Source organism: Mercenaria mercenaria, chromosome 16 (genome assembly GCF_021730395.1).
Source record: "Mercenaria mercenaria strain notata chromosome 16, MADL_Memer_1, whole genome shotgun sequence".
Taxonomy (NCBI): Eukaryota; Metazoa; Mollusca; class Bivalvia; order Venerida; family Veneridae; genus Mercenaria; species Mercenaria mercenaria.
The window spans coordinates 33,669,078-33,694,884 of record NC_069376.1 but is presented as its reverse complement, the minus strand read 5'-3'; the positions used below and the strand labels follow the sequence as shown (position 1 = coordinate 33,694,884).

Here is a 25,807-nt window from a genome sequence, read left to right as displayed (position 1 = left end):
ATATCGAGAACCGGTACGCACCCCTAATATTTATGTCCCAAGCTGACGCAATAAATCTGGTTGAATTATTCCTTAACCTTTTACGTTGTAAACACATTACAGTGTAATGATATTAATATCCAAGGAATACGGAATGGCTTCTGTTACATTCAAACTTTCTTAACATGGCAAGACTGCTGAAAAAAGTCTTACAGTTTGGTAAACGTGAAAAAAGAGCCTATTGGTCAGGCCAGAATCGAAAAACATATTTTTTTTCCTGTGTGGTGAAAATCAGTTCTGGCTTCATTTACCAGTTGAAGAACAAGTCATGCATTGTGATTAATGTGAATGAAAACTTGCTGTTTTTGGTAAACTTCGCAACCCCAAGTGGCATTGAACTTAATGTTATTGTTTTAAGAATTACTTGGTAAACATAGGGAAGTCTAGATTCTTAATTGGATGATTCGAGCTTTCGATTATTTGCATGTTGCAAGCTCGACTTGTTTATAATATGAGCCGCACCATGAGAAAACAAACATATAGCGTTTTTCACCAGCATGGATCCAGACCAGCCTGAAATCTGCTCAGTCTGGCCAGGATCCATGCTGTTCGCTTTCAAACCCTATTGCAATTAGAGAAACCATTAGCGAACAGAATGGATCCTGACTGGTCACAAATGCACTATGTTGGTTTTCTCATGGCGCGGCTCAATTATCATGTCTTACAAAATTGTTCAAGCAAGCTCTGGTGAGCAATCTAGGGCAAACATCACCCTCTTATTTGTATCATTTTGTAAAGATGAATTCATTTAATTTCAAAAGATTCATGTTTACTCAAATATCTATATATTACAACGTAAGCAAAATTGTAAGGCCTCTGTATACTTTGATCACCTTAATTTGTCTGGAATCTTGTTCACATACAAAATCACTATTTTTATAATATACCTAATGCGATGATATGTAATGTTTTGCAGGCCCATGCGAATTGTTACCGACTTCTTCCAGCTGAGTGCAATTTTGGTAGTTTACGAGAAATCATGTTACCCTCTAGTTGTCTGTCAATGCCACGAATGGACCTCAGTGTTGAAACCATGATGGGAATGAGTAAAAAAACAAGTGAGAATCATAATAATTGAACTGTAAAAGCACATATTTTCGCTAGCTCAAAACTTCTGAATTGAAATTTTGAGTACGTTCGTGAGGTTAAATATTTGCGAAATTGTAAAACTAGTACCCTACTTGAAATTACTTTATACGAATAAATTTAAGCAAGGATTAATTTTCGCGAGATGTAGGGCCTTCCGAATACAGTCGACATCGTACTTGCGACCACCTCTATTAAGCAATTTTTGTATTAAACGACCAGTCAAAATCCCTCCCGAAAGTTTTCAGTATATAAATTCATTCCATTAAACGGCTTTTTTATTAAAAGACTAGCGACCACATTAATGTAGTCCCGACAGGTAAAATATTCATTAAAAGTATTATTAAGCGACCTGGTACCAAATTCCTGCCGGGCATTTCTTCACCTGTGTAATTAACGAGTACGTTTTGCACCTGCCTAAATGCAATTAACTTTTGTAACAGTCGAACTGACGAACAATCCAGCTATTATATTCACAGTTTTTGAAATATATATACATATATGTATGTTCATAATAAATACAGTTACATTAGCAGTTAAAAATAACTGTTCTCTTCACCGGACTGAAATTCATTAAGAGACCACTTTTTAACAGTCCCTTGGGCGGTCTCTTAATACAATGTCGACTGTATAGCAAAAATTAAACCCTTGCGAGAATTTCTGCTTTTACAGTACTGTAAAAAAAAGATAATTTTGTGCACGTAAAAATTTGTGATTTCAGCAGGCATGACTAGCTAATTTTAAACTTCAAAGTTACAAGAATAGAGTATTTTGGGGAATTTTTTTTTGTTGGAATTAAAATTTAGTGGATTGCTGAAGTCACAAAGTCCTGCAGATATTAATGATTTTACAATATATTGATCATTACTTTTTCATTTAATTATAAAGCATTTATCGCAAATCTAACATAGTTAGGTATGTTTGGACAGAAGTCTAATGGTCAAGGTATAAGTGGCTCAGTGCTGAGGTTTTGGATTGGAGCCCCATGGGACCATGTCCATGTGTCTTCTCAATGTTCTCATATGACACCAGTACTGGTTTTTCCAGGAAGTGGCCTTTGAAGAGTGATTCACATACTGTGAAATCATTTAATTTCATGGGCATGAAATTTCGTGATTTTTGTCAAAACGGCAATTTCATTGGGATATGAATTCATGGATTTCAACTTTTGAGCATAAAATGAATTGGAATTTTACTTGTTTGTTGGGATTAAATTTTGTAGATTGACTCAACCACGAAATCCATGACAAATTAGTCCCCATGAATATTAATGATTTCACAGTAAGCTTTAAAGCCCAGCTCCGTGGCTATTCAAATTCTATTGTGTGTATGCAACCCATGATTACATTAGGTAACAGTTAACAGCCATGCCCACACTTTAGCACGCAAAACCACAGGTATTTTAATACAGAATTTTATATAAGGCAATAGAAAATTAGTTTTTAGATTCTCATCCCCGCCCGCCCCTATCTGAAACCCCCCGCCTCGAATTTTTTTATTAGTCAAAAATCAAAGTCCGAATATCCAAAATTTTATGTCCGGATACTGGTACACTTGCATAAACAGTTGCATAATTCTCGAGTTTAAAGAAAATATTTGACATACTGTGGTGATGCAAAGACAATTTAACAGCATTTGAAAGTATCTGATATTAAAATTTACCATGACATTACCTCTTATTATAATAAATTAACAGAAATGTTCATAAAAAATCGGCAATTCACACGACTAGCAGACGTTCTGGCAACCTACTTTCGATTTCAAAAACTTTTAGAAAAAGGTAAAGCCAATGTATTTTCTTATCCTGATTTGATTGTTATTAATTTTTATTGATTAGAAATAAGTATCTGTTGTCTGGATTTCAATATTTCAATTGTGTTTATCAGAAACATTTGTCTTCGTGGGGAAGTCTGACATGTCGATCACTTTCACGTGCAAAGTATATTGAATTAACCGGCTATATGTTTCATAGATCTGGAAATAGGATAAAAATATGTTATGTATGCAAGTGCATCAAATTAAGAAACATCTGAATTTTTTTTCAGCTGTAAAACTACTAGATTCCTTGTATTTTATACTTTAAGCTCGTAAGTCAACAGCATCAGCGTTTCCAAGGGTATATAGCTTTTAGCACGTGCTCGGCAGGAATGACAGATTTGATTGTTTTCTTTACAGGTCGTGGTTGTACTTTGACAGAACTAAATATTTTGAATTTGCAAATCACTGAGCAGACAAATATTGATTGCCATTGTTGTTGTATATTTACTTATTTGTACAGGATACAATCAACATCAGACAAAATGATTTACTATCAAATTATAAATAAGATAAATGTTTATGACATGAAATTATTTTTTTCATATATATGTATTTCAAAATGGGTTTTACATATAAAAGCTTTCAAGGACACAGCAACACACTAGAATATCAATACAGTGATATTTTAAATATTATTAGTCAAATTTACCTCCAGACTACCATTTTTCAAAATTAAAAAATAGAAAATAAAAAGTGCCCACCCGCCCCATTTTTTCTCAAAATTCGGATGAGAATCTAAACATTTATTTTCTCTGGCCTAAAATAGACTCTATTTTGACAGGCGTCACTGTTCATAGTCAGGATTTTTATGCTTTTTCAGTGACAATTTAAGGTTAAAAGGACTGGAGCAGGTCTTTAAATAAATCAGAATAAACTAATCTGAATACTGTTCTTTCATAATTGATTATGAATAATTTCTTGCATGAGTCAAAAGATGATGAAAGTAACCAGCTGGACTGGGATTTGAACCAGGGACTGGGGAATATTGCTTTCAATGCTTCGCAGACTGAGTTTCCTGACTGCTAGCACGATTCCTGGCCTTAGAAAAAAAAAACAGAATTCAATAGTGACATATCACAGCTTAGACACACAGACACTGAAGATAAAATTACTTAAAACATTATTATCCCTGTACGTAAAATGGTTTAGGATTTGAAAATGACTTGCTGCATAGATATAATGAAGGTTTTTCTTTTGTGCTTTCTGCGGATACAGATATACCAAGTGAGTATTTCTTTCAGTTGAAAAAGAGCAGTTCTGTTAGCAGTTACATTATAAATGAAGGTGCTCTGTCTTGTATATTGTGGGAACTCATTGTTTCAGTAAAGTGTAAACAAAAGTAGCATTTAACATGTCAATTAATGTCAAAAGAAATGACAACATATTATAAGATTCTTGATTCTGAGCTGTTTTGTGAAAGTAAAAAGTTCGTAAGAGGTCATCGATATTGTTAACATTTGTAGGTTTTTAATGCATCACCTCCTAAGTGGAGATATCCAACTTAAATGGTCTTGCCTCATGGTGAAAAGCACTAAAAACACTAAACTTACCTTTGAATTAAATACATTAATATTTGTTTAGCAATGAATTCAAATTTGTTCATTATCCTCGACTTCCGGTAAATAAATTCAATTCTGTTCTTTTGTTACTGAAATAGCGCGAACAATCTCAGAAGACTGGTCAAGTAGCGGAGACTCGAGAAATGAGGAGGAAGACAGAGAACATCGGTCTCCGCGTGACAGAGATGGTAAAGAGAAGGATAAAGATACGGAATGTAAGTATATATGTGTGAAAATAGCTGTGCGAACAAACCAACATAGTGCATTTGCGACCAGTATGGATCAAGACCAGCCTGCGCATCCGCGCAGTCTGGTCAGGATCCATGCTGTTCGCTTTCAAAGCCTATTGCAATTAGAGAAACTGTTAGCGAACAGCATGGATCCTGACCGGACTGCGCAGATACACAGGCTGGTCTAGATCCATGCTGGTCGCAAATGCACTGTGTTTGTTTTCTCATGGTGCGGCTCATATGATGCCGCTGTGCGAAAAACCAACAATAGGGCTTTGCAACCAGCAAGGATCCACATAAGTGCATATCCATACTGTTTGTTAATCCCCAAATCGATTGTAAATCCCCACATCAATACTGTTCGTTCATCAATTTCAGCACCTGTTTGCAACTGAAAAGCGGATGTTCAGGCTGATCTGGATCCATACTTATGATGGTTTTCGCATAAATATTGTAGACAGCTTATCATATACATGAATATAACGAAACATTTCCTTAAATTCCAAGGATTCTTTAAGCGAAAATATGGAAAATATTGCCACTTTTGCCTAGGGGAAACAGCTAACTTTCGACTGCAAAATTAACGATAAAATGTGTATATCATGACATATTATGGTTAACATGTATTGCTACAGTCACACATACGGATATGTCCGTGTGTTGAGGTACGGTGCGGATGGGCTGGAGCGGACATGGATTAAATACGGAGCAGTACGTCTTAGTATGGGAAAAATTGTTAGAAACGGGGACAAAAAAAAAACAAATACAGGACGCGAATAAGTATGGATAGGTATGGCGTACTACGTTTTACTAAGCCTGGCAACTTGCCCAGCGCGTGGACGGGTCTGCGGTGAACGGCGTTGAACTACGCTTGTGTACGGTTAGCCTCGGATACCTACGTTCAGCTACGGCAAGGTACGTTTCAGTACGGATAACGATGTTTTAGTACGTTTAACTACGGATGAATAAGTTTCAACCAGGTTGGACTAAAGTCACGCTCAAATGGCTACGGACCCTCGAACTTTTGTGCATGTTAGAAAGTTGGAGAAACTTTGAAGTTTGGGATAAGTCTTGAATACGTTTAGACTAAGTGTTGGTACAGATTGATACGGATTACTACTTTGAGGTACGGATCGATACGGATTACTACGTTTCTAGACGTAGCTGTCGGCGCATATGTGTGACTGGGGTATCATGTAGACATATATCCTGCATGATAACCAGACATAGTGTTATCAGTCTTAATTCACTGTTCACATTTGTTATCATACATAATAGCCTGAAAATCCTCACAGTAGAGAGATGTTTGAAAATTCTAGTTTTCTTTCTTGTTCAGTTAAAGCTTTTTATGTGGCATTTGTGCTATAAAAAAAAAAAGAATGACCATCCACACATAGGAGCTGTCATGCTTTTCATTTAAATCAAATAATAAATCGTTTTAGGTTTTACCCCTGGGTGCAAGACCTATGGTAAATATTTATTGGGTTAATGTTCTTATAGACTAATAAAAGGACTGCATGTTTTTTTTGTACAAGATGTTTTCCTCAGTTTTAAGTGAAAAGTTTTATATTTATACCGCTAATCATTTTCAAATAGCTTTTTGAGGTACAAACATTTTTAGAGAGCAATGTTCATTTATTTTCAAAGAGAATTTTCATGTCAGTTGCAAACTAAAGACAACCTTTACGACAAAATAGCAGAAAAGTACATATGAACGAAGAAACTTGCATTGTTTTTTTTTCTTGGTCTATAATTTTTTATAAGCTCACCTGTCACATAGTGACAGTGTGAGCTTTTGTGATCGCCCTTCATCCGTCGTCCGTCCGTCAATTTCTTGTGAGCACGATAAAGACCACATTTTGCAATCAGTTTTAATCAAACTTGCACACAACTTGTATTGGTGTAATATCTCGGTTCCTTTCGAAAACTGGCCAGATCCCATGGCACCTTAAAGGGCCAAAATATGCTGTTTTTGGCTTTTGAACAGGATAGAGACTGCATTTTGCAATCAACTTTAATAAAACTTGCACACAACTTGTATTGGCATAATATCTCGGTTCCTTTTGAAAACTGGCCAGATGTCATCATGGGTTCAAGAGTTATGGCCCCTTTAAGGGCCAAAATTTGCTATTTTTGGCTTGTGAACATGATAGAGACCACATTTTGCAATAAACTTTTATCAAACTTGCACACAACTTGTATTGGCATAATATCTCGGTTCCTTTTGAAAACTGGCCAGATCCCATCATGGGTTCCAGAGTTATGGCCCCTTAAAGGGTCAAAATTTGCTATTTTTGGCCCTACTTTCTTGTTTTTAGTTCACCTGAGCACAAAGTGCTCAAGGTGAGCTTTTGTGATCGCCCTGTGTCCGTTGTCTGTCCGTCGTCGTCAACAATTTGACTGTTAACACTCTAGAGGTCACAATTTTGGCCTAATCTTAATGAAACTTGGTTAGAATGTTACCCTCAATAAAATCTTGGACGAGTTCGATATTGGGTCATCTGGGGTCAAAAACTAATTCACCAGGTCAAATCAAAAGAAAAGCTTGTTAACACTCTAGATGTCACAATTTTGGCCCAATCTTAATGAAACTTGGTCAGATTGTTACCCTCAATAAAATCTTGGATGAGTTTGATATTGGGTTATCTGGGGTCAAAAACTAAGTCACCAGTTCAAATCAAAGGAAAAGCTTGTTAACACTCTAGAGGTCACAATTTTGTCCCAGTCTTAATGAAACTTGGTCAGAATGTTACTCTAAATAAAATCTTGGACAGGTTCGATAGTGCATCATCTGGGGTCAAAAACTAGGTCACCAGGTCAAATCAAAGGAAAAGCTTGGTAACACTCTCGAGGTCACAATTTTGGCCCAATCTTAATGAAACTTAGTCAGATTGTTACCCTCAATAAAATCTTGGACAAGTTCGATATTGGGTCATCTGGGTTCAAAAACTAGGTCACCAGGTCAAATCAAAGGAAAAGCTTGTTAACACTGTAGAGGTCACAATTTTGACCCAGTCTTAATGAAACTTAGTCAGAATGTTACCCTCAATAAAATCTTGGACAGATTCTATATTGGGTCATCTGGGTTCAAAAACTAGGTCACCAGGTCAAGTCAAAGGAAAAGCTTGTTAACACTCTAGAAGTCACAATTTTGACCCGATCTTAATGAAAGTAGGTCAGAATGTTTCCCTCAGTAAAATCTTGGATGAGTTTGATATTGGGTTATCTGGGGTCAAAAACTAAGTCACCAGTTCAAATCAAAGGAAAAGCTTGTTAACACTCTAGAGGTCACAATTTTGTCCCTGTCTTAATGAAACTTGGTCAGAATGTTACTCTAAATAAAATCTTGGACAGGTTCGATATTGGGTCATCTGGGGTCAAAAACTAGGTCACCGGGTCAAATCAAAGGAAAAGCTTGTTAACACTGTAGAGGCCACATTTATGACTATATCTATATGAATCTTGGTCAGAATGTTACTCATGATGATCTCAAAGTCCAGTTTGAATCTGAGTCATGTAGGGTCAAAAACTAGGTCACAAGGTCAAATCAAAGGAAAAGCTAGTTAACACTCTAGAGGCCACATTTATGACAATATCTTTATGAAACTTGGTCAGAATGTTAATCTTGATGATCTATAGGTCAAGATCAAACCTGGGTCAGGTGGGGTCAAAAACTAGGTCACCAGATCAAATCAAAGGAAAAGCTAGTTAACACTTCAGAGGCCACATTTATGACCATATCTTAATAAAACTATCTTGATGATCTTTAGGTCAATAGGTCAGGTGAGCCATACAGGGCCTTCATGGCCCTCTTATTTTAAGATACAGCTTTGAAATTTGGATGACATGTACAGTTTTGCACACCAATCTTAAAACTTACTTTCAGTGACCGTGAATTTGACCTACTGACCTACTTTCTTGTTTTAAGCTCACCTGTCACAAAGTGACAAGGTGAGCTTTTGTGATCGTGCGGTGTCCGTCGTCCGTCCGTCCGTGCGTGCGTCCGTAAACTTTTGCTTGTGACCACTCTAGAGGTCACAGTTTTTGTGGGATCTTTATGAAAATTGGTCAGAATGTTCATCTTGATGATATCTAGATCAAGTTCGAAACTGGGTCACGTGCCTTCAAAAACTAGGTCAATAGGTCTAAAAATAGAAAAACCTTGTGACCTCGCTAGAGGCCACATATTTCACAAGATCTTCATGAAAATTGGTCAGAATGTTCACCTTGATGATATCTAGGTCAAGTTCAAAACTGGGTCACGTGCCGTCAAAAACTAGGTCAGTAGGTCTAAAAATAGAAAAACCTTGTGACCTCTCTAGAGGTCATATATTTCACAAGATCTTCATGAAAATTGGTCAGAATGCTCACCTTGATGATATCTAGGTCAAGTTCGAAACTGGGTCACATGCCATCAAAAACTAGGTCAGTAGGTCAAATAATAGAAAAACCTTGTGACCTCTCTAAAGGCCATATTTTTCATGGGATCTGTATGAAAGTTGGTCTGAATGTTCATCTTGTTGATATCTAGGTCAGGTTCGAAACTGGGTCACGTGCCATCATAAACTAGGTCAGTAGGTCTAAAAATAGAAAAACCTTGTGACCTCTCTAGAGGCCATATATTTCATGAGATCTTCATGAAAATTGGTCAGAATGTTCACCTTGATGATATCTAGGTCAAGTTCGAAAGTGGGTCACGTGCGGTCAAAAACTAGGTCAGTAGGTCAAATAATAGAAAAACCTTGTGACCTCTCTAAAGGCCATATTTTTCATGGGATCTGTATGAAAGTTGGTCTGAATGTTCATCTTGATGATGTCTAGGTCAAGTTCGAAACAGGGTCATGTTCGGTCAAAAACTAGGTCAGTAGGTCTAAAAATAGAAAAACCTTGTGACCTCTCTAGAGGCCATACTTGTGAATGGATCTCCATAAAAATTGATCAGAATGTTCATCTTGATGATATCTAGGTCAAGTTCGAAAGTGGGTCACGTGCCTTCAAAAAGTAGGTCAAATAATGAAAAAACGTTGTGACCTCTCTAGAGGCCATATTTTTCATGGGATCTGTATTAAAGTTGGTCTGAATGTTTATGTTGATGATATATAGGTCAGGTTTGAAACTGGGTCAACTGCGATCAAAAACTAGGTCAGTAGGCCTTGAAATAGAAAAACCTTGTGACCTCTCTAGAGGCCATACCCTTGAATGGATCTTCATGAAAATTGGTCAGAATGTTCACCTTGATGATATCTAGGTCAAGTTTGAAACTGGGTCACGTGCCGTAAAAAACTAGGTCAGTAGGTCAAATAATAGAAAAACCTTGTGACCTCTCTAGAGGCCATACTTTTCATGGGACCTGTATGAAAGTTGGTCTGAATGTTCATCTTGATGATATCTAGGTCAGTTTGAAACTGGGTCAAATAATAGAAAAACCTTGTGACCTCTCTAGAGACCATATTTTTCAATGGATCTTCATGAAAATTGGTCAGAATTTTTATCTTGATAATATCTAGGTCAAGTTCAAAACTGGGTCACATGAGCTCAAAAACTAGGTCACTATTTCAAATAATAGAAAAAACGACGTCATACTCAAAACTGGGTCATGTGGGAAGAGGTGAGCGATTCAGGACCATCATGGTCCTCTTGTTTAAGATACAACCTTGAAAATTGGATGACATGTACAGTTTAGCATGCGGATCTTTAAACTGACTTTCAGTGACCGTCAATATGACCTACTGACCTTCTTTCTTGTTTTTAAGCTACAGCAAAAAGATTTTGACCACCTGTAGTATTTTTATGCCCCCGAAGGGAGGCATATTAGTTTTCAACTGTCCGTTCGTTCGTTCGTTCGTTAGTTAGTTTGTTAGTCACAACGTTAACTTTTTGCATGAAGGCACTTTACTCGCGAACCACTGCACCCAGGACCTTCAAACTTCACATGCTGATAGTACTTATTGAGTATACCACCCCTACTGACTTTGGGATCACCAGGTCAAAGATCAAGGTCACAGGGGCCAACGTTAACTTTTTGCATGAAGGCACTTTACTCCCGAACCATAACACCCAGGACCTTCAAACTTCACCTGCTGATAGTACTTATTTAGTACACCATCCCTAATGACTTTGGGGTCACCAGGTCAAAGATCAAGGTCACAGGGGCCAACGTTAACTTTTTGCATGAAGGCACTTTCCTCGCAAACCACTACACCCAGGACCTTCAAACTTCACATGCTGATAGTACTTATTGAGTACACCACCCCTACTGACTTTGGGGTCACCAGGTCAAAGGTCAAGGTCACATGGGCCAACGTTAACTTTTTGCATGAAGGCACTTTACCCGCGAACCACTGCACCCAGGACCTTCAAACTTCACGTGGTGATAGTACTTATTGAGTACACCACCCCTATTGACTTTAGGGTCACCAGGTCAAAGGTCAAGGTCACAGGGGCCAACGTTAACTTTTTGCATGAAGGCACTTTACTGGCTAACCACTGCACCCAGGACCTTCAGTCTTAACATGCTGATAGTACTTACTGAGTACACCACTCCTACTGTCACCAGGTCAAAGGTCAAGGTCACAGGGGCCAATATTAACTTTTTGCATGAAGGCATTTTACTCGCAAACCACTTCACCCAGGACCTTCAAACTTTACATGCTGATAGTACTTTATGAGTACACCAACCCTACTGACTTTGGGGTCACCAGGTCAAAGGTCAAGGTGCTGTGGGGGGCATTTGTCACCATTAGTGACAGCTCTTGTTTTACAGATTTCAAAACTTAAAGTAATCTTGCATTATCTTTACCTTGACACACTCTCCTAATTTTGTTGTTTTTGAAACATAAGCTAAGAAATTTGTTCAAGCAAGCAACTCTACTCTGGTGAGCGATTCAAGGCCATCATGGCCTGCTTGTTTTAAAAACTTGTCTAAAAAGTGATCTTCATGGGGAAATACGGTAAGCAGTTAAAGAAATGGATTTAGCTATACAAATAGAAGCAAGGTTCGCATTTCGCAATGCTGACATTTGAGCAGAACAAAACAAAAATTTCAATGTAACATATTGTCCTTGCCTATGTCTATTTATAATAGTTCATAAAAAAAGAACAGTCTGTGAAATATAGACCAGATGAAATATTGAAGGCCAAATGTTTAAAGTTTTCTCTTAGTCTGGAAACTAAAAGCAGTATAGCAGAACAGTCTGTGTTTTAAAAGCTTCATGAATACTGTTGAAAAGTCCAACACTTACCCACTGTGTGGGCCTCTGTGGCCAAGTGGTTAAGTTCTGATTCAAATCACTTGCCCCCCACATCAGTGGGTTTGAGCCTCACTTGGGGCATTGAATTCTTCTTGTTAGGAAGCCATCCAGCTGGTTTACAGACGGTCGGTTGTTCCACCCAGGTGCCTGATGCATAGGGTCTTCCTCTATCATAAAAGCTGGAAAGTCAGCATATGACCTATAATTGTGTCGATGCGACGTTAAACCCAACAAAAACAAAGTTACCCATTGCTCCAGGTGGTGGTGCTGACACTTTGGATTATTTAGTATTTTATTTTATTTTTTTTTATTTTTTTTTATTTTTTTTTTTTTTTTTTAAATATATAGGTTGTTTTAATCTGTTTAGTCAGTTTGTTTGTTTATTTTTGCATTTTGTGTTTGACCTCAATCATTTTAAGTTCTTTTTTTCCTTGACTCACTTGAACCTATGGTTAAACTGAGCCATTGTGATTTCTCATTGTCTGTTGTCCATCTCCTGTATGTCAACAGTTGTTATCTCTGGAACTACTGGGCCAGTTTCATTGAAAACGTCGTAAGAATAATTATTGCATGACCCTGTACCAAACTAGCAGAAATGAAGCAGATCTTCTCAGAACTATGTTGTGTTATAATCAAACTTTGCAAGCTACGATCAAGATTTCAAGTTATTTCACAGAAATTACTGCTAGATGTTGCTTTGTCAAAAGTATTCAAGGCAATTTAATTTGACACACAACCCCCCCACAAACCCTGGTTGCCAGTTGAAAGGTCTTTTTTCTATACTTATACTCTAATTTAGAGAGCTGAGAAAGGATTGAAAAAATATATTCTGTAAGCAGTGCCACAGTAAACTGGCTATGAAACACACAGGTGAACGACTCTTGACTTGTTCCTTTTGTTTACATTGTTTATTGTTTTAAAGAAGTGTTTTTCTAGTGAGCATTTTGATTTTGAGAGTTTTTTAACATTTTATTTAATTCTATATTTTGTTCTTTACTTTTAGTGCACCCCCTAGTTTACTGGGTGCAACTGTACTAAGGTCAGCTTCTCCTAAAACTGTTAGCAGTTGACACATACAGTCTAACCTGTCTTAAGCAGCCAGTCAGGGGAAACAGACAACTTGGCCGCTGATTGGAGGGGCAGCCAGTATATATTTATTTTAGACTTCTGACAAGTGTTCAAGCATGACTTTGGCCATAGGCCCATTTCTTTTTCGTTTTACTCTAATTATTTTACCAGGATACAATGACGTGCATTTGCCTTCGCAGTACGAATGGTCATCTTAGCAGTCAACAACTCCGGCGTGTTTTTTACAAAACGATTTTCCAGCTTCAAACCAAAACAAGTTTGTTTACGTTTTTCGCCATATTGGTAAAGGAAAGCTACTCTTCTCGCTTACTGTCTACGCTAAAATCTAAGATTGCTGATACGTTCCGTAAATAATCGAGTGGTTTATATTTCTTTTAAGCAAAATTTATTTCGTATAAATGTAATAGTATTTTGATGAAAAAAATGTAAAAAAAATCACAAATATTATGATAGTTATAAAACATCAAGTATTATCTTTAACCGAGATCAAACTGTGAACAACAAAATTGACACAAGGTGACACACTAATTGCCGATGATTATTGGCCATTTTATCATAACAAAAAGAGGATCACACCTTTGGTTATCAGTTTGAATTGAGAAGCTCTTGTCATTTTGTCGTTTTTGTGGTGAAATGATGCGAAACTTAGCAGTCACGTGTTTCTCAATAATCGGGTATCTTCGGTGATTCTTGCCTAAAAATTGGTTTGGGGAAGAAACATGGCTGCTGAAAGGGGTCAAATGTGGTGGTCGGGAGGCAATTCCGGTGGCAGCTGACCACGGGTTGGAGGTTGCCGCTGAATAAAATGATGAAATAGAGGAAAATCTGTCGGGGGGGGGGGGGGGAGTCATAAAATGACAGCCGAAAGGAGGTGACCGTTAGTACAGGTTAGACTGTAGCATAAATATGTCTAGTTACAAAGATAGCATTGGATATAACTTGATAACTGGTAATTTACAATTGTCTAAGACAGTTTATTTCAAAATGTATAACGTTTTTCACTTCAATTCCATGGGAATGCAATTTTGTTGTTGTACATTGTTACATATGAAAAGTTTAGGTGCACACAAAGTACTTTAATGTTCTATGAGATAGTCCTCCAAATAGAAGAGGACCATAAAAGTGATTTTGTCCTAGATCGGCCCTAAACCAATAGTATATCTCTTTGCCTGTCTGCATTCCAGGTATCTAATCCAGTTTGTAAGATATAAATAGATGTTAAAAATGATTTTTTTGTTTCAGGGGAGGTGATTCGTGTGTTTGATGGCAATGCTTCCATGAAGAGGCGTTTATATAGGACAATTTCTGTTCCAAAAAATGCCCCAGCCCAGGCAATACTGGTAAGAAAACTGTAATTTATGTATATAAGGGGCATATGATATATTTTGGAGGATCTTTTTTTCAGTATGTTTCTCATACTTAACGTAATAATAATAGATTTTCGTAATATGAATACTATTTTTCTAAAATGATGTTTTGTCGAGCCCGCTTGCGGAAGCGAAGACATAGTCATCCAAATGGCTGTTCAGTGAATGTGCGTGTGTGCCTCTAGCGGGATTTGTTTGTCCAGACCGTAACTTTGACATGCATGGAGCAATCTTGTTTATATTTGGCATGAATGTTAAATTCAGTGAGACCGAGTGTCTTGCCGAAACCCCAGGTTCCTATCTCAAAGGTCAAGGTCACAGTTGGAGCTTGAAGGTCATGTTAGATCTTGTTAGGTCCGTAACTTTGACATGCATTGAGAAATGTTTATCTTTATGGGAGGAGTAATTTCGTATATCTGAAATACTTTTGAAAACTAGTAAAACCAATAATTATGTCTCCCCCAGGAGACATATTGTTTTTGCCCTGTCCGTCCGTCCGTTCGTACGTCACACTTCATTTCCGAGCAATAACTGGAGAACCATTTGACCTAGAACCTTCAAACTTCATAGTGTTGTAGGGCTGCTGGGGTAGACGACCCCTATTGTTTTTGGGGTCACTCCGTCAAAGGCCAAGGTCACAGGGGCCCGAACATTGAAAACCATTTCCGATCAATAACTAGAGAACCACTTGACCCAGAATGGTGAAACTTCATAGGATGATTGGTCATAAAGAGTAGATGACCCCTATTGATTTTGGGTCCACTCCATCAAAGGTCAAGGTCACAGGGGCCTGAACATGGAAAACCATTTCCGATCAATAACTAGAGAACCACTTGACCCAGAATGTTGAAACTTCATAGGATGATTGTACATGCAAAGTAGATGACCCCTATCGACTTTGGGGTCACTCCATTAAAGGTCAAGGTCACAGGGGCCTGAACATTGAAAACCATTTCCGGTCAGTAACTTGAGAACCACTTGACCCAGAATGTTGAAACTTCATAGGATAATTGGTCATGCAGAGTAGATGACCCCTATTGATTTTGGGGTCACTCTGTCAAAGGTCAAGGTCACAGGGGTCTGAACATGGAAAACCATTTCCGATCAATAACTAGAGAACCACTTGACCCAGAATGTTGAAACTTCATAGGATGATCGTACATGCAAATTAGATGATCCCTATCGATTTTGGGGACACTCCATTAAAGGTCAAGGTCACAGGGGCCTGAACATTGAAAACCATTTCCGGTCAGTAATTTGAGAACCACGACCCAGAATGTTGAAACTTCATAGGATGATTGATCATGAAGAGTAGATGACCCCTAACGATTTTGGGGTCACTCTGAAAGGTCAAGGTCACAGGGGCCTGAACATTGAAAACCATTTCCGGTCAGTAACTTGAGAACCACTTGACCCAGAATGATGAAACTTCATAGGATGATTGGTCATGCAGAGTAGATGACCCCTAACGATTTTAGGGTCACTCTGTTAAAGGTCAAGGTCACAGGGGCCTGAACATTGAAAACCATTTCCGATCAATAACTAGAGAACCACTTGACCCAGAATGTTGAAACTTCATAGGATGATTGGTCATAAAGAGTAGATGACCCATATTGAGTTTGGGGTCACTCCGTCAAAGGTCAAGGCCACAGGGGCCTGAACATGGAAAACCATTTCCGATCAATAACTAGAGAACCACTTGACCCAGAATGTTGAAACTTCATAGGATGATTGTACATGCAAAATAAATGATCCCTATCGACTTTGGGGTCACTCCATTAAAGTTCAAGGTCACAGGGGCCTGAACATTGAAAACCATTTCCGGTCAGTAACTTGAGAACCACTTGACCCAGAATGTTGAAACTTCATAGGATGATTGGTCATGCAGAGTAGATGACCCCTAACGATTTTGGGGTCACTCTGTGAAAGGTCAAGGTCACAGGGGCCTGAACATTGAAAACCATTTCCAGTCAGTAACTTGAGAACCACTTGACCCAGAATGATGAAACTTCATAGGATGATTGGTCATGCAGAGTAGATGACCCCTAACGATTTTAGGGTCACTCTGTTAAAGGTCAAGGCCACAGGGGCCTGAACATGGAAAACCATTTCCAATCAATAACTTGAGAACCTCTCGACCCAGAATGTTGAAACTTCATAGGATGATTGTTCATGCAGAGTAAATGACCCCTATTGTTTTTGGGGTCACTCCGTTAAAGGTCAAGGTCACAGGGGCCTGAACATTGATAACCAGTTCTGATCAATAACTTGAGAACCACTTGACCCAGAATGTTGAAACTTCATAGGATGATTGAACATGCAGAGTAGATGACCCCTATTGATTTTGGGGTCAGTCTATTAAAGGTCAAGGTCACAGTGGCTTGTTCATGTAAAGTCATTTTTTGGAAATAACTTAAGAACCACTTGACCTACAATGTTGAAACTTAATAGGATGATTGGACATGCAGAGTAGATGACCCCTATTTATTTTGAGGTCACTTGACCAAAGGTCAAGGTCACAGAAGCCTGAACAGTGACTTGGGAACCACTAGGCCAGGAGTGTTGAAATTTAGCGGGATGATTGGACATGCCAAGTAGATGATCCCTATTGCAGCCAACCATCAGTGTCTCTTTGACTTTCGCTCCTGACCCCTATTGACTTGCCTATAGGACTTTGCATTGGGGGAGACATGCGCTTTTTTACAAAAGCATTTTCTAGTTTACCTTCTTTTGCAAGCAGCACTATTTCACATATATCTGAAATACTGTTGAACAAGTTATTTATCTACTTTGCAGGAGGCAGCTTTGAAAACATTCCACATATCTGACGACCCAAAAAATTACTATGTTGCCGAGGCATCAGAGTTTGGTAAGTATTGTTTGAGTAAGGATTGGTCATTTTACATCAGAGAAGCCTGGTCTTTCAGTTGTTCACAGTTGAGTGTTACTACTAATTCCTGGTCCGACACAGCTATTAACCCTTATCTTGCTGCATTTCTATAATGACCTTGTCCATCTTTCAATTTGGATGCAGTACCATTATCTGTTTAAAAGGATGCATACCAAAAAGATACTGACTGAATGGCGAAAAGTGCAGATCATGATCAGACTTCATGGCTGTGCAGGATCATGATCTACACTGGTCGCAAAGGTGGAATCAAATTTCACACCATGCTTGGGATGCCGTCAATATGGCATGCGGAAGGTCCTTAGTTCTACCGAATGGTCATCAGTAAGGAGCTGATAATCAAGAATTAGTGGTATGTTATTTTAGGGTCCAGAAATCTAGAAAAAACAATAGGTGGTAAAGTAAGAATGAATTAAATTGATAAAAAGAGGTCTTGCTGATGGGAATGGGGAATGTTGGACAAAATTACATTAGGCAAAAACGTCTCTGCTGAATCTGACAAAGATCAACAAAATTGCCCTTTGGTTTTGAAACTTTAGATTTAGAGAAAGGTTAACAGATTTTTAAAAATTACAATTTTTTATAAGATAAATATGAAATTCTGATTATAGAATGAAACAAAGTTTGAAAAAAATCTAAGGGGGAATTTGTCCATCATGGTTAAATTGTGGAGGGTGAGAGGATTTTGTCCATATTTAGGGATAGGGAGACCTACAGATCAAGAATAGATAACTGTGGTAAAGAAGGACTTACTAATTACAAATATGTTGATGGTTTAAAATCAAGACCCTGCAAATACAGAATGAGTAACAGCTTGTCAGATTTAGAAAAGGGAATACAGAATGTATGGTAAATCTAAATTCTGTTGTTAGGTTTTATTTGCAAGTTTTAAGCTTCTGAACAGAAAGTTATATAAGGGAAGTAACAAAAATAGAGAATATTAGGTTACTGTCTGATAAATTTAAATTTATTAGGCAAGTTGAAGAAAATATATTAGGCGAGGCTCTACCGAGCCTTATATTTTTTCGTAGACGAGCCTAATAAATTTAAATTTATTTAGACAGTAATCTAATATTCTATTTATCCTACCTGTTCAGAAAATTAGGGAAAAAAGTCGTTGGAAAGAGCAACAGCATGCAGACTTGACGTCATATAATATGATGTTTGCTAGTGTAATTCAGTTTGTGAAAAATTGAAAAAATGCAATAACTTTTTTGTTTCTGGATAAAAACTTTTGATTTTACAACTTATTTTCTTAGTTAGAACATTGCCAATACAATGATAACAGTTTCAATGAAAAATTCGGAAAAAAATTGTTTTCAAAATTTCCAAGTTGAGACATTTCCAATACAATGGTGATGATTTAAATACAAAATTTTGATAAAATAAGTGATTTCAAAAGTGATATCTTGACACTGACTAGATAAAGCAAAGTTTATTAGGCAGGCCAATATTGCGCTATATCTTATATGAGGGTAGGATAAATACAAATATTATGTTTCAAACTGCTTTTGCAGGTAAAATCATGCAGTTCTCAGATTCATACTAAAATATTACCCGAGATAGAAAATATAAGAGAGGCGACCCACTTAGCTCAATAGGGAGAGCGCAGATCTACAGATGGGGTCATGAGTATAATCCCATGGTGAGGCGTATGTTTACTGTAATGATTTGAAAGAAGACACTGTGTCTGAAATTATTCGTCCTCCACCTTTGATTCATGTGGGGAAGTTGGCAGTTACTTGCGGACAGGGTTCATACGCGTCAGGGAAAAGTCAGGGAAATTTATTTTTTTTCAAGGTCAGGGAATTGTCAGGGAATTTTACAAAATGTCAGGGAAATTTTGAAATTTGGAAAATGTCAGGAAAATGTCAGGGAATTTTCTGATCTGGTTAGGCAACAATTTGTAAAGGTTAAGGCAGTTTCTTCAAATATTTCCTTTTTAATGAAAGCTATCACACTTACAACAATTAAAGCATAATTTTAAATTATATGCATATATCTATATTCTACATATTTTTCAAATTCCATATAGAAGAAACTGAAAGGGATTTGCACCCCTTACCTCCTGAGCAAATCTGGTGATGGCTATATCTAATGATTCGATCCCCTTCTCTCCATTGAACCACTAAATGTGCACATTTTAAGATAACAAAAGTCATACTAGGTGACTTGGTTTGTATCGTACCTAACCAAAAAGTCAGGGAAAAATGCTTTCATGTCAGGGAAAAGTCAGGGAAATGTCAGGGAATTTTGTCTGGAAGAATGTGTATGAACCATGGCGGAGAACAGATTTGTACTGGTATAGAATCCAGGAACACTGGTTAGGTTAACTGCCAGCCATTCAGTAACTGAAATACTGTTGATAAAATTAATGGCGTTAAAGCCATAACGAAAACAAATAAAATAAAAAAGAAAATGTAAGAAAATTGAGGTGTAGAAATATTGTTTTGCTCTTAAGTTTGTGAACCTTCTATCTTGTATAGCTCAGTACAGAGAAGGCAGATCTACAGATCCCAGGGCCTGCCAGACTTCAATGCTTGGGTAAAACGTATGTTCTCCTTGACAATTTGTCTGAAATCATTTGTCCACCAACTCTGAAGTTGGCAGTTACTTGTGTAATTCAGGTTAGTGCTGGTTCAGAACAAGGAATACTGGTAGGGTTACACGTGCCAGTCATTTACCTAACTAGAATAAAAAGCAGTGCCAGTCCAGAAACAAAATCCAAGTGAGACGCAGTCTGGTCTATGATAGCAGTTTGTGCCTCGGGTTTGGTGTAAAAGATACGGGGTTGCTGTAAAAGATACTGTAAAACCTGTAATTGCTGCGTTGCATGTTTGTAATGTCTGATTAGGATTTTATCTTGTCACTAAGATAATGACAGAGTTGCTATAATAAGCAAAGTTAATTCATGTGTAATAAGTTCAAAAAACATTCAGTGATCAATATCAGAAAGTCACATTGTGAAAGTAGGTTCAGTAAACTGCCGCTTATAAGCAAGTATCAAAATATGCAAGCATTTCATTGTTTTAGTAGTCATAAAATAAGAATTCATTTAAACAAAGGATGGAATTGAATATCCTAAAATTTGAATATTTTTGTGTTCTAATGAACAGTGGAATGCAATTTTAAAATTTGAATAAGTATTTAACCCTTAGCCTGCTGGCGGCAAGTGATTTGCAACCAGTGCAGACCAAAATCAGCCTGCATATCCGTGCAGCCTCATCATGATCTGCCTGTTCGCCATTCAGTATCTTTTTGGTAAGCACCCCTTTTAACAGTTACTGGTACTGTCCAAATTGAAAGATGGACAAGTTCATTATAGAAATTTAGCATGGTAAGGGTTGACGTCATTTTTCCTTATTTCTTCTCCCTTTTTCTGTCCCCAAAATTTTAAAGGTTTGCACTTTAATTAACCCTAATTGTCCGTCCGTCAGAATTTATGTTGTGCATTATCTCGAGTATTTGAACTAGAATCATGAAAATTCATAGAACTGTCAGGCTGTCTAGCGTCCCTAAAATTCCTACTTTTTCCTATTTTTTTTCAATTTGGCTAAAATTCCTATTTTTTTTTAAAAATCAAAGGAAATTCCTAAAAAGGCCCTATTTTTTCACAAAGATTCCTACTTTTTTTAACTTTTTTGCAATGATCAAAAAGAGAAAATGTTTTAAATGTTGTTTAAAAGTTCTTCTAATTCAGAAAAAAACAGTTTATCACAGTTCAAAGCAGTTTACCAGTGGATCCATGTGTTCAAACAGTGGAAAGCTGGTAGACGTCTTTTCTGTAAATAAAGCACTATTTCTGAGTTACTTTTATGTCAATCACATAAAGGTAAGCACATTACATGGTCTTTAAAGTCCATATTTTAATTTGAAAATTCCTAAATTTAGCCCTAAAATTTCCTTAAAATTGTACCGAATTCCTAATTTTAGCCCTATTTTTTTGTACAAATTGCCCTAAAATTAGCCCTAATTTTTTGTCAGGGTATGTTAGACAGCCTGAACTGTTATTCAGGATGTAAAGTTGTGCACTTTGGGTTTTGTTTTGGATTTCATGCAGCAAGACCAGAGTTACAGCCCTTGACCATTAAATATTATGCATGAAGGGCCTAAAAGTTTGTTCTTCACTTAATCTTCAGAAAGCGTTTGACCTTTAGTCATGAAGGAATAGTGAATTATTATTATATAACAAGTAAAGCTGTGCACCTGGTGGTTTTGTTTGGGATTTCACTCATCCAGATCACATGACATAGTGAAAAATATGCATAAAGGACTTACAAGCTTATGTTGCATATACCTCAAAAAGTATATTACCCAGTGCTGCCACAAAGAAAAAAATAGTTTCTTGCTGAGGTTTATAGTATCCATCCATAGCCCCCCCCACAATAGCCCCTGCCGCCACCCAACTCAAGGTTGTACAAAACTTTACTGTCAGTTTGAATAAACAGGTGGAGTGAAACACCGCTCATTCGAGCATGTACTACTCAAGATCCTGGTCTCATTTGAGCAACTTTCATATTTACTGGCTGTTTTTCGTGTACAGATGAAACTCAGTATCATGAACATGCTTATCTCAAAATTTTGGGTACCTATAAGGCATTTTCAAGTCCCGTCATGAAAACACGTGTACAAAATATCATTTTAAGTCAAATTTCGGGTATCTGGAAGTAATATGCTCAATTTCTGAGATACCGAGTTTCGACTGTATCTTCTATGTTTGTATGGCTCGAGCCCAGAATTACACTAAACATTTTGCTTGTCCCCTAGCAACCTGTAGCAATCATTGTTTTTCACTGTATTTGTTCTCCTGTGGTACAAAGTACAAGACCCAAATAAGGGAGGGCTAAGTAAAGGTCTTTCCGGGTGGTCTTAAATTGAAAAAAAAATAAAGATGAATAGTTTTGAATTTTTTCACATATTTCATGAAATTTTGTGAGCTACCAATAGTTCTACATAACAGTTGATTACAGACAAGAAGAGTAAAGTAAGGGCTTTATTTTAGTGGGTATGAGCTTCATTTTTGTCAGATGATTTAGAAAAAATAAAAAAAGAAATATGGAATTTAGAAGAAATAAAAAAAGAGAAACATGGAATTTGTCTGGCTACTGGTTTCCCGTGAGTGCATGTTCTAGATAGAACTATGATGTTTTTGCTAATAATACTCGCCATTTACAAAAAGTGTTCATATTTCAGCTATGTTTGTAGGTGAAAAACAGCTGGACGAAACTAAACCGATTCGTGCACAGCTCAAAACTCCTGACGGCAAACGTCCATCGATATTTCTGCGATATAAAGAACAAGACCCAGATAGGGGCCATATAAAGGTCTATCCCGGTGGTCTAAAGTGAGTAAATGATTTAAAGTGTTGTGTTTTTTTGTTCTTTTTTCATCATGCTGCCTACAGTCCTACATTAAGGCAAGGACAGCATCATTTTTTAAGTAGGCAAATGTGCCGAGATTTTTAAAAAGAACAAAATTATTGTTTGTCCATATACTTGGCTAGATAGTTTGTATTGGAACTTTTCAATGACCAAGAGACTTAAAGCTTTAGACTGTTTATTGTCTTGCTAGATCTTCATCAAACAGCTAAAAAAAAATTGTAGGAAAATAGTACTAGTTGACTTTTGTAATACCTACAGTAGAAATTCTTTTATGTCATTTTTCTGTTGCAATTTAGTTGTCTGCAGGGCTCTTCAGGACTTTTAAGAACTTGCAACTTGTACTGGGTTATATTGTTGATTATATTAGTGTTTAATAATCATACTTATTCAATTAAAACTGAATAGTTACACTTTTTGCCTGGTGTCTTTGAATATTATTAGTGAAAATTTCAAAAATTCTGAAAATCACTGAATATTTTAAAATATATGAATACTAACCAATTTTTATTGTTTCCTTGGTAACAATATTGTAATTCAGCTTTTTATTTCAGAGTGTCATCTGGTCATAAAAATATAACAGTGTCTAGTGAATCAACTACAGAAGACATTATCAGAACAGCTCTCAACAAATTTGGTATAGAGGTACATCATCATTACTTACTTAATTGCAATAACCGACGATTGTTTTATAGTGAATACAGTTTTGAGTAGGTGCCTTATCCACTCCCATGGTTAGCATTAAAGGCAGTACTGATGTTATTGTGTAGCTAAAGGCAGTAAAGATAAACCTATGTTAAACCTAACCCTAACTTTCAGTCATTATAATAGGTGTGTACTCATCCAATAGGGGAGATTTAATGTTGGCGTACTGCCTTTAGTTAGCTTTGACACTGCATTTATCAGTTGCGCACTCCCCACCCCTCCAAGAAGTCATTTTGAGCACTAAAGGGCACCAGAGAAATGCTTTTATGCATGAAAAAATTCTATGTCCAAAGCAAGGTTTTGAACCAACAGAGGTGGAAGGAGGCGAGTGATTCTAGGTTGGCAACCTAGACCACAAGGTCATGTAGGTCAGAATTTTCAGTTTAATTCACATTCAGAGGAAAGTTAAGGTTACCATAGATCCCACATTAAGTGCTGGTTGAAGGACTGGTATCATTTACTCAATATTTTTCAATGGTCAGAAATTTATGTCACATTGACTTATATGTCCAGATTTTCTCAATATATTTGATGGCCTATTAAGACATAATTAATTTTACTGTTTTAGGAGATGATTTTACATACATATAGGGGCCTCCGTGGCCGAGTGGTTAAGGTCGCTGACTTCAAATCACTTGCCCCTCATCGATGTGGGTTCGAGCCTCACTCGGGGCGTTGAATTCTTCATGTGAGGAAGCCATCCAGCTGGCTTACGGAAGGTCGGTGGTTCTACCCAGGTGCCCGCTTGTGATGAAATAATGCAAGGAGGGGCACCTGGGGTCTTCCTCCACCATCAAAGCTGGAAAGTCACCGTATGAAAAATGTGTCGGTGCGACGTTAAACCCAACCAAAAAAAAAAAAAATATTTACATACATATACTTCTTGCTTCAGTCAGGGTTTGGTACCAGTGAAATTATTACTTGTATAACTTCAGAATATGGAACCAGCATGGTTATAATTGTAACTACTGTATTTTTTAGGACACAGAATCAGCACACTACCCCAGTTACATTTATAACTTCTGTATATTCCAAGACACGAAACTAGAATGGTAAAATGTATACTTATTGTATATTTCAGGACACGGAACCAGCACGGTTCAGTTTAATAGAAGTGTTATTAGATAAGGGTGTCTCAGAACGTACTTTAGAACATACAGATAAACCCTGGGAACTCATCAAAACTAGTAGAAAGGTAACTATGAAACATTATCAATAGTGAAACTGGGATTTATTCTTTTCTAAGGAAAAAGATTGATTTTTGTTTTGTTTTAGGAATACTACAGCAGATAACATTTCCAATGCTTTATATTTATATTTTGGGACAGTGTGCTTAATGAATTTGAAACTTGTAAAAAATAATGATCTTTACATCATTGCAGTATAACTAGCCACTAGATACAGAATTCAGAATGCAAACAAAGCTGTTTTCTTTCTAAAGATATAGGCAGAGTGAAAGCAACACAAAATAGCCAAGTCTGTGCTACATATAAGAAGAAATTTTCCTGTTTCAATGCAAGATGAGTTTTTACCAAGTGAAGACCAGATTTAATTCTTTGGTGAATGGCACAGTCAATAGTAAAAATGTAAAATCTGTTAATTCTTGAGTGACACAGCCATGATGTTCTTGAATAGCACATGGGTGAAAATGTAAAACTTCGTATTCATGTGTGACTGCTTGTCAGCTAAACAAATGTCCATTAAGAAATGACTTTACAGGCTTTGTTACATAAATTGTCAATTTCTGAAGTTATGCTAAATCTCTCCACCTTGATAATTACATGTACCTGCTTTAAATTAATACACAATCATGTGATCATATTTACAACTTGTCCGTTTACAGGAGTCTCTACGGCAAAATCAAATGACTCGGTACTACCTTCAGCAAAAAGAAGACCCTCATGGCCCCAGTATATCGTTATTTGTAGGAAATTTACCCACAGGCTTGTCACAACGACAGTATGAGAAAATATTGTTGGACATTGTTGGCAAAGGTATGTTACGGTAGTAAATATTGATTTGTTCTGAGCCAAAATCCTCAGACATACTGTAAAATCCTTAATTTCATGGGTATAAAATTCGGTTTTGTTGGCAAAAATTGCTGAGTTAGGATATGAATTTAAAGATTTGAAGATTTAATGTTAAAAGTACATACAATAAATAGGAATTTTACTGGTTCATGGAATTAAATTTTGCAGACTGATCCAACCAAGAAGTCCTTGAAAATTATTTACCACAAATATTAATGATTTCACAGTATACAGGCCCCAGGAGCTCTATCTAGCACTTTATCAGGCCAGGGTTGGTGCTAGGGCATTTGACTCTGAAACTACATGGTTTGTTTAAAGTAATTGCATGCAAAGTAAAGTTGTAGTTTT

General features: G+C 37.0%; 1 protein-coding gene across 2 annotated transcripts in view; it reads left to right on the top strand.

Moving 5' to 3' along the window:
- The window catches only part of LOC128549606 (diacylglycerol kinase theta-like), a 65,488-nt gene that overhangs the window by 18,242 nt on the left and 21,439 nt on the right, over positions 1-25,807 (top strand). Inside the window, exons 5-12 of one of the 2 annotated variants that reach the window (XM_053526657.1) lie at positions 956-1,097; positions 4,601-4,717; positions 14,314-14,411; positions 17,235-17,307; positions 22,552-22,690; positions 23,279-23,369; positions 24,511-24,624; positions 25,273-25,423. In XM_053526657.1, the coding sequence (XP_053382632.1) occupies positions 956-1,097; positions 4,601-4,717; positions 14,314-14,411; positions 17,235-17,307; positions 22,552-22,690; positions 23,279-23,369; positions 24,511-24,624; positions 25,273-25,423 (925 nt within the window). Of the gene's footprint in view, positions 1-955; positions 1,098-4,600; positions 4,718-14,313; positions 14,412-17,234; positions 17,308-22,539; positions 22,691-23,278; positions 23,370-24,510; positions 24,625-25,272; positions 25,424-25,807 lie in introns of both variants that reach the window. The other variant, XM_053526656.1, reaches the window with a different exon arrangement.